Source organism: Lotus japonicus, chromosome 3 (assembly GCF_012489685.1).
Source record: "Lotus japonicus ecotype B-129 chromosome 3, LjGifu_v1.2".
In the NCBI taxonomy this organism is placed as follows: domain Eukaryota; kingdom Viridiplantae; phylum Streptophyta; class Magnoliopsida; order Fabales; family Fabaceae; genus Lotus; species Lotus japonicus.
The window spans coordinates 3,645,123-3,660,183 of NC_080043.1; the positions used below are offsets into that span (position 1 = coordinate 3,645,123).

At 35.8% G+C, this 15,061-nt stretch overlaps 1 protein-coding gene across 3 annotated transcripts; it reads left to right on the forward strand.

Annotated features, from left to right (window-relative positions):
* Positions 1-222: 222 nt before the first annotated feature.
* Positions 223-11,557, forward strand: LOC130745200 (zinc finger CCCH domain-containing protein 37). 3 transcript variants are annotated; one of them, XM_057597350.1, is made up of 12 exons: positions 3,936-4,090; positions 4,198-4,682; positions 6,193-6,431; positions 7,553-7,612; positions 7,705-7,818; positions 7,901-8,116; positions 8,526-8,563; positions 8,652-8,698; positions 8,777-8,907; positions 10,408-10,467; positions 10,669-10,809; positions 11,225-11,557. In XM_057597350.1, exons 2-12 carry the CDS (start codon positions 4,376-4,378, stop codon positions 11,408-11,410), a joined length of 1,539 nt encoding a protein of 512 aa, XP_057453333.1. In that variant the 5' UTR covers positions 3,936-4,090; positions 4,198-4,375; the 3' UTR covers positions 11,411-11,557. The 3 variants fall into 3 exon arrangements, 2 of the variants coding, with proteins under 2 accessions (XP_057453333.1, XP_057453334.1); XM_057597351.1 differs by having other exon boundaries at positions 3,937-4,090; positions 8,780-8,907; XR_009021600.1 differs by lacking the exons at positions 6,193-6,431; positions 7,553-7,612; positions 7,705-7,818; ... (5 more) ...; positions 10,669-10,809; positions 11,225-11,557 and adding exons at positions 223-420; positions 842-920; positions 1,090-1,760 and having other exon boundaries at positions 3,062-4,090; positions 4,198-4,363.
* Positions 11,558-15,061: the final 3,504 nt, after the last annotated feature.

Genomic DNA, 15,061 nt, shown 5'->3' on the forward strand with positions numbered 1-15,061 from the left:
CACCTAAGAGGAGAGTAAGGGCAAAAAAAAGAAAAAGAGAATTTGCTAAACCACTATTTCATAGAGAATAAAATGCCTATCCATCCGTGTTCATGGTAACGACCATTTCCTTTCTCTCTTTATCCATCTTTCATTTGAAGCACTGTGTACTTACAGTCACATTGATTTCATTTCGTTTTAATTTGCTATTTTTATATGTAAATGTGTTTCCTATTTGTGGCTGTTGCTAAGATATCATTTCCTTTCTCATGTTTTTCTTTCTTTTTTCTTTCTTTCACTTTTTTTAAATGTGGCAAAACTCAATGTAAAGAGAGACGCTTCTCCATTGACCATGCAAGGGAAACATTATTTTTAGTTCTCTTGGTCATTCTCAGAGAGCCTGAGAAATTATCAGGTTTTGCTGATAGCTTTTACTTTCAGGTTTGACCTGCATTCCCTGACATCTTTTCTAAGGGGTTCTCTTTTCTCCTCACTTGAATCTACATTATGTACGATAATGATTTGTTCACATATGCATATGTCATTTGTGATGAGTACAGGTATATTGATATATAAGTATCATAAATTATAAAAATGATCATATTTGTATCTGACTTTGACCATATCAGTTTGGCTGACATCCCTTATAAACTTCATGATCATGATGTCAAAAGTCAAGCATTTTAATATACAGACTTCTTGCTTTAGAATAATTTGTACATATCTAATCATAACAAGAAATCCAAATGCATTCTACACATATGGATATATGGATTTACATTAGAGGCTATATTGATTCACTTGTATATTTATCATATGACATATTCTATCATAACTAACTTATTTTCATGTGCACTTGCAGAAATTCATCCTGAGGGGTGTTGTAACTGTGTTGTCCACTAATGGCATCAAAGCCTGTTGAAATGCCTGATTTACTTGATGTAAGAGTTTCATGTTGGTTCATTTTAAAACTACAATGATTGACTATAAAAAGAAAATCAACCATTCCAATGATTTCTGAAGAAAAATCTGATGTGTTATTTTGTAACGGCCAAATTATTTATGATTGTGCAAAGTGATAAAACCTTTCTGTTTCATCCTTAAATGCAGACGAATAACAACAATTCATCAGAAAAAATCCTCAAGACTGATGCAAACTTGGCAAATGACTCAGGAGGTCATGCACAGATAGACCAAGTTTCTAAAAACAATGCAAAGATGACAACAACAAGTAAACCATCATCTAGACCTCAGAGACTGGAACCATCCATGAGGAACATGTCTGAATTCTCCACAGCCTCATCTGCAAGGGGGTTTCATACAAAGAACCATGGCTACAGGAGCGGATCTAGCTCCCGCAGCGACAGTTTAGAGAGCACAAGTGCACCGATTAAGCCCCACACCGGAGGCGATGTGAGGTGGGATGCAATTAACATGGTTTCCAAGGGCTTTAGTCTTAACCTTAGCCAGTTTAGGCTTCTGAAGCGTGTAGGGTACGGAGACATTGGAAGCGTGTACCTTGTGGAGCTTAAAGGAACTAGGACCTTCTTCGCCATGAAAGTGATGGATAAGGCGTCTCTTGCAAGCAGAAACAAGCTTCTGAGAGCACAGACAGAGAGGGAGATTCTTGGACTTCTTGACCACCCTTTCTTGCCCACTTTATATTCTTATTTTGAGACTGAGAAGTATTACTGTTTGGTCATGGAGTACTGTAGTTGTGGCAGTTTGCATTCCCTTCGATTGAAGCAACCTAACAGGCATTTCACCGAAGAAGCTGCACGGTTAGTGACTTATAAGTTGATTTCACTTCAATGACACATCAGTACTTAAACATATACACTCAAATATTGGACGTGGATTGATCTACTAGAGTGGTATATTATATATGTAGGTTAATCAATTGACATTTTTGATACAATAGTTACTCCCTCCGTTCCTGATCTTTTGTTGTTTAAGGTTATGCACATTGTTTAAGAGTGCAATCATTGATATATTTGTTGACATAAGCACCCCTATTTAATGTTCTCTTATAGTGAAGAGAGAGAATTATAGTTATTGGTTAAGAAATTTGTTATGATTTTGATTGGTGAAAATAAGAGGTGGTAGGTGAGAGGTATAGTATTAAATGAGGGTATATATGGAATAAATTGAGAAAAAATGCATTGGATTTGTAAAACAACAAAAGTTTTGGAATTTAGGCCAAAAGTTAAAACAACAAAAGATTAGGAACGGAGGGAGTATCTCCTAACCTAAGGTAAACAGAACAATGGGAGATGGAAATAAATCACCTAACCTAAGGTGGTAGCTCTAGTATTCCTTATAACTATAAAATTATGTCTAGAGTATTTCTGTGAATCAAGTTCAGTTTACTACTTGAATTGTTTCACACATTTTTTAAGTCAAGCTATAAGATGACAAAACTATTTTGTCTCCTCTTTACAGACTGCATTTCTTTACTTCATTGATTCTGTTTCTTCATTATTCTTCTTGCTCATGCATGCACTCTAATTTTCTTATATCTATCAATTTTGTTTACGGAATTGATTTTAATGTCACTTTTATAGATATCCATGTCATCCCTCTTCTGCCCTTTGGAATGTATAATTTATGAGTGCGGTGTGTAATTGGGTTATAAGTGCGATAAATTGGGTGACATGAATATCTATAAAGGTGACATTAAAATCAATTCCTTTTGTTCATTAAAAGAAAATAATCCTCCTAACTTAGTAGAAAAACTTAATTGCAAGTTTTATTATGCATTACCCGGTGTAATGCAATTACAACTAGTTATAACATCAACTTTTATTTCATTAGAATCAATTCTAGCACGCACCCAGAAACTACTCGCATTAGCGGATTAATTTTAACTCTAAAACTTGTATTTTATCAGAATCAATTCTAGCACGCACGTTGAAACTACTCGCATTAGCGAATTAATATTAACTCTAAAGTCAATTGTAGAAGAATTTCACACTGCACTTAGTTGATGATTGTGAATTGCAAGTTGATCATGAAGCATGTTTTCAACACTCAATTTGAGAATCCAATTCAATTGAAAGTGCTAATTTCCTATGACTGACAGGTTTTATTGTTCAGAGATCTTGTTAGCACTGGAGTACCTTCACATGCTCGGCATCGTCTACAGAGACCTAAAACCAGAGAACGTCCTAGTCCGCGACGAAGGCCACATCATGCTCTCCGATTTCGACCTCTCCCTCCGCTGCTCCGTCAGCCCCACCCTCGTCAAATCCTCCTCCGCACACGTCAGCACCACCACCGGCGTCATAGACGACGGCAACCACCAAGTCCAAAGCTGCATGCAACCCTCAAGCTTCTTCCCACGCATCCTCCCCTACAAAAAGAATCGCAAATCCAAATCCGACTTCGGCCTCATGGTCGGCGGCCGTCTCCCGGAGCTCATGGCGGAGCCGACGAACGTCCGGTCAATGTCGTTCGTCGGAACTCACGAGTATCTCGCGCCGGAGATTGTTCGCGGCGAGGGGCACGGAAGCGCGGTGGATTGGTGGACATTCGGAATATTCCTCTACGAGCTTCTTCATGGAACGACGCCGTTTAAGGGCGCTGGGAATCGTGCCACGCTTTTCAATGTGGTGGGCCAGCCTTTGAGGTTTCCAGAAGATTCGAATTGTCATGTGAGTCATGCAGCGAGGGATCTTATTAGAGGGTTGTTGGTGAAAGAGCCTCATAAGAGGATTGCTTATAAGAGAGGTGCTACTGAGATTAAGCAACATCCTTTTTTTGATGGGGTTAATTGGGCTCTTATTAGAAGTGCTACACCTCCTATTATACCTGAAACTGTTGATTTTTCACAGTATTTGAGCAACCAAACTGTGGCTGCTGATAAGAAGATGGCTGAGATTGTGAGTGAACAAAATACTACTACCAATGCTGAACAACCTGATTCTTATGAAGATTTTGAGTATTTCTAGCTAGAAAGAATTGCTTACAAATATCCTTGTTTCTTTCAAGGACACTGGTCTATACCAACTATAAATAAACATTAGAATGTAATGTATCTTCATCTTTTTAGTAACTCTATAGTCTATAGGGGGAGAGACTTCTTATTTCATGTCTGTGCCCAATATTCCATGTAAGTTGGTAATCATTTTTGTACAATATTGTAGAAATATATATTTTACCTTTCTTGTGTTTGTTGAAAATTATTGATTGATGGTGGTATTTTTCTTTTTGAATAAGGTATCTTTATAGTCGGCAGACCTATGAGATTAATCTCGACAAAGTTTTGATATAAAAAAAAATTGGATATATAAAACTTGAGAGTTGCAATTTGCGATGAAGTGAAAGAGAGCAATCACACTCATTTGATGACAGTAACATCGTTTTCTCATTTTCGTTAAAAAGAAAAAAGAAGAAAATGGAAAACTACTACTACGCTTCCTCCTACAGCCCTACCAACTACAGAGTCGGAGGCGGCGGAGGAGTAGGACCATCGCCAACTCGATTCCTCGACGCCAGCACCATGTTCCTCCACCACCACCACCGCACAGACCGCTACCCCTCCGGCGCCGCCGTCGACTTCGACATTACTCCGCCCGGTGTCACTTCCAGAATCCAGTCTTCCGCCACCTCCAACTTGCTCTCTCAACCTACTTCCTGGTCTTCCGCCTTCGCCGCCGCTAACGCCACCTCTTCTGCACTTGACCTCAAACGCTCCGTTGACGGTTAGTTCCTTTCTTCTCCCCTTAACATTCTATTTCAATATGTGTTCATAATAACATACTGTTGTTTTTTTCTTCAATCTATGAATGAATGAATCTAACTGGTTACAAATCCTTTGAAAGCTTGATTGGTTGATTGCTTGTTGTTGTAACTTGATTTGATGTGGATTGGGATTAGCGTCGTTTAGGTTTTGGTTGATTGAGCGAGTTTAATGTTGGATCTTCGTTTTAATTGAAATTAAATTACATTTAAGATAATTCAGAAGCTGTTTTTTGTTTTTAATTTTATTTTTTTGAGCATTCACTGCCTGTGTGATCTATAGTGTACTGCATTTGTGAATGTGGTGCTTGTAATTCAAGTAATATTTGTGGCTATGGATGTCGGTCACGACAAGACGCGTACTGCCACACTGCTATAATATCCGAAAAATACCGGAGTACTGCATTGGAATATATTAAGAAACAAAAAAGTATCAATGTACTAAATCTGAATTGAGAGTTATGATTTATATATATTAATTGACCTTCTTACAGTCAAGTGAAGTTAACCTTGACGATTGTCTACGATGACGATGAGCTTAAGAAAAACACTAAGAGGCATAATATTTCAAAATGCTAGCTTTCTCTCTTTATAAAGAAATTACTATGACAAGAAGATGATTCATATCTCTTAGAATAACTTAAGAGATTTGGTAAGATATTTTGCGAGATTGATTTTGAAATGTTATATGAGAATTTAAAATAGAGCTGTGTAGCCAAGGAGAGGTGTTGGATTAGTCCCTGACACTTCATTGTTCAAAGGGGTCGGTGCATTTTAGGTTTGCAGTGACAATTAATTTTTAAGTTGAGATTTTTGTTGCCTAAGGAAGAGGGTGACAATGTAAATCACATAATCCCAGTTAATGAATTGGTTACTGCATTTTTAGTAATCTATTCTATCTTTTTTCCCCCCACATATTTCAAGTGTCAGAATATAAACAAAGGTGGCATCATGGGCTTATATGGGATTTATGTAGTTTTAGTAACTCCATACAATGCAAACTAGTGGCTGGTGTTGCGAAAGAGCAAAGATATAGATATCATAGAAGATATTTTGATTGTATGTGGGCTACGTGATGTGAACAACAATCACAATAGTCGCTAAAAAAGGTGTGCTAGAGTTGGCTTCTTGTTTGAGTCTGCACTACTTAGCACGTTACTACCAAAACGTATTTGAACTTTTGACCTCAATGAGCGCCCACAATGTTGCCCACTTTACATACTTTCTGGAATATATTGCGAATTGCAATGTATGGTAGATATGTTTACATTATTTTGATATATTTACATCAAACCTACACTTAGAGCTTGTATACATTCTAAATGAGCTTTAGTTGCCTCACTTTATAATTTATATACATATTATATTCTTTATATATGTAGGCTCTGTCAAAAATTATTTTCTTAGTCAAATTTACAAAGTAACATAATATATTTGCTTTGAATTTCTTGTATATACTATTATCTACTATAGCGCTCTACCATCCAACCATTTTGAGCACAATTGGGCCAAGTGAAGCTTGGTATTCTACAAACTCACTGGCCAAGCGCCATAGATATGAAAGTGGAAGCAATATGCCTATGTATCCACAGAGGCCAGGAGAGAAGGATTGTGCCCACTATATGCTCACAAGAACCTGTAAATTCGGAGAGAGCTGCAAGTTTGACCATCCTATTTGGGTTCCTGAGGGTGGAATCCCAGATTGGAAAGAGGTGACTGTTTATTATTATTATAAGTATTATTTATGCCTACGGAAATTTTATCTTATTGTATATTACATTTAGTATTGGTTATTGCAAAGTGACATGTATTTTTACGATTCTATATTTATAGAGTTGAGCATATATGAACATATGTATATAGTGTTGTATTATGCACTAGTTTAACCAACTATCTTATATTTATATATATATATATTATAGTTGTAGCAAAATCCTTAATTTCTATGTATGTCAGTGTCCAACACTGTATAGTTATTTGTGGATTATAATAATAGAATATAAAGTGGACCAAATAAGTCGACTACAGAGTAATTTTAGTACAACAAAATAATATGCAAACTAATAATATTGAAGGCTAATAACTATTTCTTATGTTGCAACTCTTTGCATTAAGCTGGAGCATGTATATCATATGCATGAATCATATTATAAGTTTAATTACTTAACTGGCTTGCGGGCTTCTGAGGAACTCAGTAAAAACATGTTTCTTAGTCATTTGAACTAACAAAACTAGTAGAGATAAATCTTGACAGGATCTACTCTTCGATAGAAAGGCAATCCACCACTTTATGTTTGGTCCTTTCATTAAAAAACCAAGTTGGATAAAATGTTTTAGGCAGCTTGGTTGTCACATATTAGTTGCATCTATTTTACTTCCCCACATTTTTCAGAGCTTATGATTTGAGAGCTGTGGGGTTGAGCATGTAGATGCTGTCATAATGGCACTTTACTTACATTTATTTGACACTATTACAACTTTTTATATTAATGAAACTGTGTTTGGGTGGTGTTACATGATTGTTTACGACTAGTTCACTTATTTTGAACTTGCTTAACTGTATTAGAATGATATTTTACTACACTGTCAATGAATTTTTGCTCTAGTAGTATCCAGGGTCTCATAAAGTTTATGGTAGGTGTTAGAGATTACATGTTATAGACCTACAATAAGCTGTATATATGGCATGTGTTCTTCTTACCATTCTCACCTTTTCTGATTTATCTCTGCTGGCTAACGATTTTGATCACAAAAGATGAACTAGCAATTTCCATTCTTAAAGATAGAACTGGCTTACTAATTTATGATACCCATGCTTGATTGGTTGGCTTAGGTTCCAAATATTGTTACTAGTGAAACTCCCCCTGAGAGACCAGGAGAACCAGACTGTCCAGTGAGTAAAATTGGCAATTATTCTTTTCCTTCATTTTACTTTCAGATGCAGTTGGGCCTTTTCTCATTGATTTTGGGTTTAATACATTGCAGTTCTTTCTGAAAACTCAAAGATGCAAGTTTGGTTCGAGGTGCAAATTTAACCACCCTAAGGTTTCCTCTGATGTTTCCGGCTTACCTGAAAGGCCACTAGAGCCCCCTTGCGCGGTTAGATATTTATCTTTTATATTCACCTAATAAATAAGACATCATTTATACATGGCTTACTTCATGTTTTATATCTATGCAGTTCTACATGAAATCTGGACAATGTAAATTTGGCGCTGCATGCAAATTCCATCACCCCAAAGATATCAAGATTCAGTTGTCTGATGAACCAAATCTTACTGTTGAGCAGACACAAACAAATCCTATGTTAGTGGGGGCAACTGGGGATACACAACCGGTCAAGCCTCTTATATCTCCTCTGTTGAATAATAATAGCAAAGGGCTTCCTATAAGACTGGTAAATTATCTATTAAATTCTTTCATGCTCATTCTCTATTGATGAAAGTAATGACTAGGACCAAATTGTCTAGTATTATCAAGTTTTCCTTTTCTTCTATTCTTCTCTTGTTTCATGCTGCTTTGGACTGTTGAAGTGTTGAGTGTAGGGACAAAATGGTGTCTGACACTATATAATGATTGTAGCAGAAATTCTGATATTTGAGTAGATTGGTTTTGCCTAGCATTGTAACTCAGGCTTTTGCTAGTTGGCAATCCATCTTACTTATCATTTATTTTTATCTCATGTTTTATAAATTATACTTATGGATGTAAAAAAATTGTTAGTTTATTGCAACTTCCTCTGTCAATTTCTTGCATTCATTTTTTTAAAGGCTGTTTTTTCACTGTATAAATCTCTTCTGACCCAGGGGGAAGTGGATTGTCCATTCTACATGAAAACTGGAAGGTAAATATTGATATATTTTTGCCTACTTTTTACTAGAAGTAAATGAATTAAATGTCCTCACCATTTTATTTTCATTTATATGAATCAGTTGCAAGTATGGTACCACTTGCCGCTACAGTCATCCCGACAAGAATGGTATGTGTATGGAGTTGCTTTTTAATATTTTTTGATGTTTCCTAAGCAATCGTTTCACATGACTGTACTTTGGTGTAGCAGTTAGTCCATCTATTGCTGCATTGGGGTCTTCTGTCTTGGCATCTTCAGCTACTAATCTGAACATTGGAGCTCTTAATCCAGCTCTCTCTGTTTATCAAGCTTATGAACCCAGGCTGTCAAATCCAACGGTAATGTGGAAGTTGTTATTGTACTTAGTCTCCACCTGGAGAATTGGCTGGTGTGAATTGCAAATAATGTAATCCAACACTTGATTCTCATTCTTGTGGGGTAAGGGAGGGATTTTTGGATGGTTCTTGTTATGTTCAGAATTTAGGGTTCAAAATAAATGAATATTTCAGGTGTGTTTAGATATAAAATTGAAAGGTGACTTGGGAAGTTCTTGTTTTTGTTCTACTTTTTTACTGGCTCTACGCAGTGGGATATGGCATGGTTGTTATCGCTATATTATTTAAACAGAAAGTTGATGGATTGGCTCAATTAGTAGTAAGATTGATCGACATTGACTTGTAGGTCTTGGGTTAGATTCTTGCCGGTGGTCTTTTACTTGTTGGTCATGTGAGTACCATTGTAAGTCATTACTGAGACATGTGACATGCCTTAGCCTTGAAATGGGGCAAATCCTGATCTCAGAGAAGAAGCAAGGCTAAATTGTTGATAGTTTATGCTTATATAATGCTTTGGAGCAAAATCTGAAATTTTGGAAAATGGGAGATTTAAGTTAGAAGTTGCATCTAAACTTGGTCATTTTTCTCGCTTTATGCTTGATAAGATACTTGCTTTGTATAAAACATAAATATGCATCAATGTTTTAGTCTTTTAGATGTCTTATGCCTCTTGTTATTAACCAGAACAAATCATAGAAGTGTTAAGAAACATTTGCATATAATGAATCGAAGTATAGTTATGTATAAGACATACAGAGTTCATAAATGCAATATGGCTTGGGTATGCCTCTATACTTTTGGATATAGTCGAACCTGGTAAATGGAGCTATTGAATGATTCCTGAAATGAATAGGACCTCTTAGATCATGGCAAAAATAAAAATCCTTCTTCCTTATATTCTTACATGGAAATAATATTTGTCTGATTACATCTTTCAATAATTCAATCAAGTAGTTAAATGTGGTTATTTATGGGTGTGTGCTGTGAAGTTTTTGTGATTTTCGTGTGTGTTTCTCTTGCTTTATTATTTTGCTTGACCCTTGTTTGGGCTCATATGTTTTCTGTGTATATGCCCATACTCTGCCATTTTTCTTTTTATTGCTGGTTCCTCAGGTCTCATTTTCTGTTTCTGCTGCATAGTTTGCTAACTTTACTTTCTTTACTATTACATAGTTTCATAATAGTATCGTTTTTTTTTTAAATGAGCCTGCTCATATAGTACGTTTTCTTTCTCCTACGAAGAGTATGCTTTTTTTGGTCTCTTTGAGGCTAGGCTACTTTGCTGTTTAGCCTCATGAAAGTTAGAGAATTAGTTTGGAACTGCTCTTTCACAACCCATAACATTAACAACAATTAACAAATGCTAATATAGAAAGCAAGTTGTTCATTTTAGAAAAGTTGCCATGCCATTCTTGAATTACTGTAAATTGTTTCCAAGAGTTATCACCATTGATGAATATACTTGAAGGATAATGCATCTCATGTATGCGATTTGTTTTCCAGTCTCAGGTGGGAATAGCAGGGCCTATCTATCCTCAGCGGCCTGGACAGATAGAATGCGATGTAAGCACTTGAGTTATGTTCCAGTTATATTTCAGCAGCTAATATTTATTTGGAGTATATGTCACTTTTATTGCTCGGGGCATCAGGCCATTTGGTATTAGAGTAAAAAATGTAGAGGGCTAGGTGCTCAATTTTCTTCTTGCGGATCTATCTATTTAATTAAGACCACTCACCAAGGCTGATCAATAATTTCCCTTGTAGTTTTATATGAAAAATGGCGAGTGTAAATTTGGGGAAAGATGCAAGTTCCATCACCCAATTGACCGCTCAGCACCATTACTGTCAAAGCAGGCCTCACAACAAACTGTTAAACTCACTCCTGCTGGATTACCAAGAAGAGAGGTATGTTTGATCTCAACGTGCACACGTGGTACACATTCTTACTGCATTTGCATTTTTCTGTTAAACCCTTCCAACTAATAAATTGATTGTGTATTCTTAAAAGGTGCAAGATTAGGTTTGGAGGTTGTTTTAATATAGTAGAAGTTACTTGGACTGTCACAGATTTCATGTGGTGGAAGTTTTTCAAGTCGATATTATTGTAGATGCTCATTATCTGTTCTAATGAACTGTGCTCAATGAAGTGACTGTCATGCATTTTGTCCTTTTAGCCATAGGCTCTAGTTTTAATTAGATCCATTTAACTAGCCTCACAATACAATCAAAGAAACGTGATACTAGTAAATGTCCTTTACATTTTTAAAGTGGTTCATGAAACTGTTGTCATATTGGAACGTTTTTGTATGAATCTTGATAGGGTGCTGCGATGTGTCCATATTATTTGAAAACTGGCACCTGCAAGTTTGGTGCAACCTGCAAATTTGACCACCCACCACCAGGAGAAGTTATGGAGATGGCAAAATCACAAGGAACGTCTGCAAACAATGGAGGGGAAGCAGAAAGCAATGAAAAGGTGTCTGGTTCTGCTCCGGAACAGCAGTGAGATCTTACATGTAATTTCGCTCTATGTTTTATGAGACTCTTTCTTGCTTGTTTTATTTAATGATTTGAATGTTAGAAGACATATTTTACCTCCTTTGATGACTAATTTCTCTATGAACTGCTATAAGTTGACCTACCAAATTAATTAGACAGTACTCTCCCTTTCCATTCTCTAATTAATTGGGTTAAAGGTAATTTTAAAAATTTAATATCAATTGATGACAAATTTAATGTAAGTAAGTATCTACTCCCTTCGTTTCTAATTAACGGAGAGAGAAGAAACACTAAGGAGTGCAATTAATTTTGTTATTTTTTATAAAAATATTATTTGTTTTTCTTCTCTCTCCGTTCCTTTTTTTTTTCTATTTATTTGATACTTTTACAATTTTAAGGGAGCATTAATTATACTTTTCCAATTATATACCCTTCATTTATTGGCGATAGAAAAATTGAAAAGTTAGAATTAATAAGAGAGATAAAGGGTATAAGAAGAAGTTAGATAGTAACTTTAATAAAATAAGAACATTAATTGTTATTTCTTAGTAATACTTGTGCAACAACCTTAAAGTATCAGTTATATAGAAATGAAGGGAGTATTAGTTACTCCCACGGTTTCTTATTAACTGTCCATTTTGAAGAATTTTTTTTGTTCATATATAATTGTCGTCTTAGAGTTTCAAGAGAACATTAATTGATGTTTTCCAAGAAATGCTATTACATAAACAATAAATGAAGAAATATAAATTTCATTCTAAAGGATGATATAGGTAAACAAATAATACTTTTATGAAAATCAACACAATTAATTGTTTTTCTTAATTTGTGTGAACCTTTTTTCCTGGACAGATAAATAGGAACGGAGGAAGTATATAGGAACAGATGGCGTATTTCTTAATACTTGTGCAACAACCAGGACATTACTTCAAAAAACATCATTTATTGTTCTCTTGAAATGTTAAGTGGATAGATATTTCTAACAAAAAAAATTCTTCTAAGTTGACAATTAATAAGGAACATAGGGGTACATTAACTATATTTGTTAAAGGACGTGGGCTAATTATTTGTGCTTATAATGAGGTTATTTGTTGGGGAGTAATGATATATACACACCCCATTTTTTAAACACTTCATTTCCACTTCTTTTTATTTCTATCTCTTTCATCTTATCATCTATCACATCTCATATTTTCTCTCTCTTACTTTTTCTTTTCTTCATATCTCTCTCACCATTCCACCTCTCCACCTCAAAAGAGAGGTGTAGATGAAACATTATCCTTTGTTGGGAGTGGTTCACCTATTTAACATAATCACATAGCCTCAAGTAGGGGTGGCAAAAATGTCCGCACGAGTAATAGGACCTGCGGGTAGATAAAATGAGTATTTTAACTGCCCATTTATAAACAGGGTGGGGCGTGTACCGGCAAGGGGTACCCACGGGTACCTATTTGATGCAAATCTTGTGTTTTTCCTTTTGTTTTGTTATATGTTTTGTTCATTTGTGATGTGAGTGGGTGACCCTATGAAACTTTTATGAGTTCTTATTTATTTACACTTTACTTTCACTTCATCTCATTTCCATCTCATTTATCTTCCTATATCTCTCTTTCTTTCATGTCACATCACTCATCTTATCTTTCTTTCCTCTCTTTTTTCCTCTGTTTTTAAGAGATGGAGGTGTTGAGAGTGTCAAGCAAACTTGTTTTTTGTGTAAGATAGATATTCTTCTTAGGAGGCAATCCTGATCGAGTCGGAAACATCCATATCATGGTGGAGCTAACTCTTTCAGCGGAGTTTTTTTCATCTACAAGACTTGAACCCAAGTCATTTTTTAAGGGGAATCAAGCATGTATCACTTGAGACCCTAACCACCTGCTAAATGCCAAATGCCCTCACTTATATTCCACATTGCTAAATGCCCTCACTTGTGTTCCACATTGCTAAATGTCCTCATTTGAGTAGTAAAAGTATGTGGTTTTTATGACACATTTGGTAAAATATGTCTTCACTTATGTCTCCTTTGGTAAAAAATGTCCTGACTTCTAATAGAATAGGTTAATTTTTTTATTACGAATTTATATGTATAAATTGCCCTCACTACATAAAATTTCTGGATCCGTCACTGGTTACTTCATTGTGGTCACTAGGTTTAGGGATGGAGTACTGGTGGCTTTGTTGTGGTTCGAGGTGAAGGTAGCGGTGGTCGTGACGGTGGAGAGTAGAAGAGAATTGTTTGAGAGAATACATAATTTAGTCCTTGAACTTCTATGCTAACTGTAGGTTGGTCCCTCAACTTAGAAAATAGCTTCAGAAGCCCCTCAACTTGCAAAACGCTTTAACGTTCGTCCTTTTTCTTTTGTGTCGTCATATCCCTGGGAGGGAAAAGTCCATGTCTCACGCCATGTGCCACCTGTCATTCTCAATTGTTGCCATTGTCGTTCCATCTAGTTCTCTCGACCACCTTTTTATTTTGCATTGCTTCTTGGTACCCTTAGCCATTGCGGTTTCCACATGTACCTTCCAGCATCACTATTATCGTTGCATATCTAATTCCTCAAACCATCATGATTGGCCGAAAACATCAACCATGATCATTGCCACCACCACTTAGCCTTCACGATTACCAGCTCCCGACTGATTCCTCCATCGTCGTCGTCCAATGCCCTTCATCGCGACTAGCCATTGTTGTCAGTATCACCACCATTTAATATACTTTACTACGCCATTGCCACTCTTGTGCACTTGCAACCGCCCGACACCACCCTCCAACCACTACGCACACTATACCATGCAAAGTAGAGTGGTGTTGGTAGAAGACTTTTATAATTTTTTGTGACAGTCGTGAACTTACAAAGTTAACAACTTTTTTTAACTAAAAATCATAAAATTTATAAAATTTAAATTAGTTTATTTTTTAAAATTTTGAAATATAAAACTAAAATCATATTAATTATCAATTAGATTATCAATTTTCAACTAGATTACCAACTATATTTATTTTTGGTTACAGAGGAGGGGAAGGAACCCCAGCACAAAGGCTAAACAAGAGCAGAGGGGAGCTACTCATAGGAACATCTAACAAGAGAAGAGAAAGACACTCCCCAAAAGGGTGATGAAACCAGTGCTTCCCATAGTGAAGAGACAAACCAAACTTGGCAATCTAGTCCGCAAGTGAATTGCATTCCCGCGGAGCATATTGGAAGACGAGAGCCCCATGCTCACGTTGCAGGTGAAGAATATTTATCAAAAATAATAATATGACGATAATATTAAAATAATTTTGTTTGTGTAATACTACACATTACCTTTTCGATGAAAAAAAAAGTAATGGTACACATTATGAGAAGAAATGAAATCATCATTATTGTTAGAGTAATTATATTCAACGTTGTTTGGATTGAGGAAATCCCGCCAGAGTTTGACCTTTTGGTGTCTTCGGATGTTTTAGCCTCTATAGCGCTTTAAGTTTTAATATATTATCCACTTCCAAAAAAAAATTATAAATAAAAACAATTAGATTGATGTAATTAAATTCTCTTGTATATTTTGCATTCTTTGGCATCCAATCTAAAATACCTTATCAACATAGACTTTGAGGGTTCCTTTTAAAATATTCTATTTCATTCATTCTATTATCCTACTTAAATTCTCCTCA

What these genes read in the sequence shown, in the direction of transcription:
- LOC130745200 (XM_057597350.1), top strand. Translation starts at nt 4,376, where the DNA reads ATGGAAAACTACTACTACGCTTCCTCCTACAGCCCTACCAACTACAGA. An exon ending in TTCTACATGAAAACTGGAAG is followed by an intron (nt 8,564 to 8,651) that starts GTAAATATTGAT and finishes TATATGAATCAG; the next exon opens with TTGCAAGTATGGTACCACTT. An exon ending in CTGGATTACCAAGAAGAGAG is followed by an intron (nt 10,810 to 11,224) that starts GTATGTTTGATC and finishes GAATCTTGATAG; the next exon opens with GGTGCTGCGATGTGTCCATA.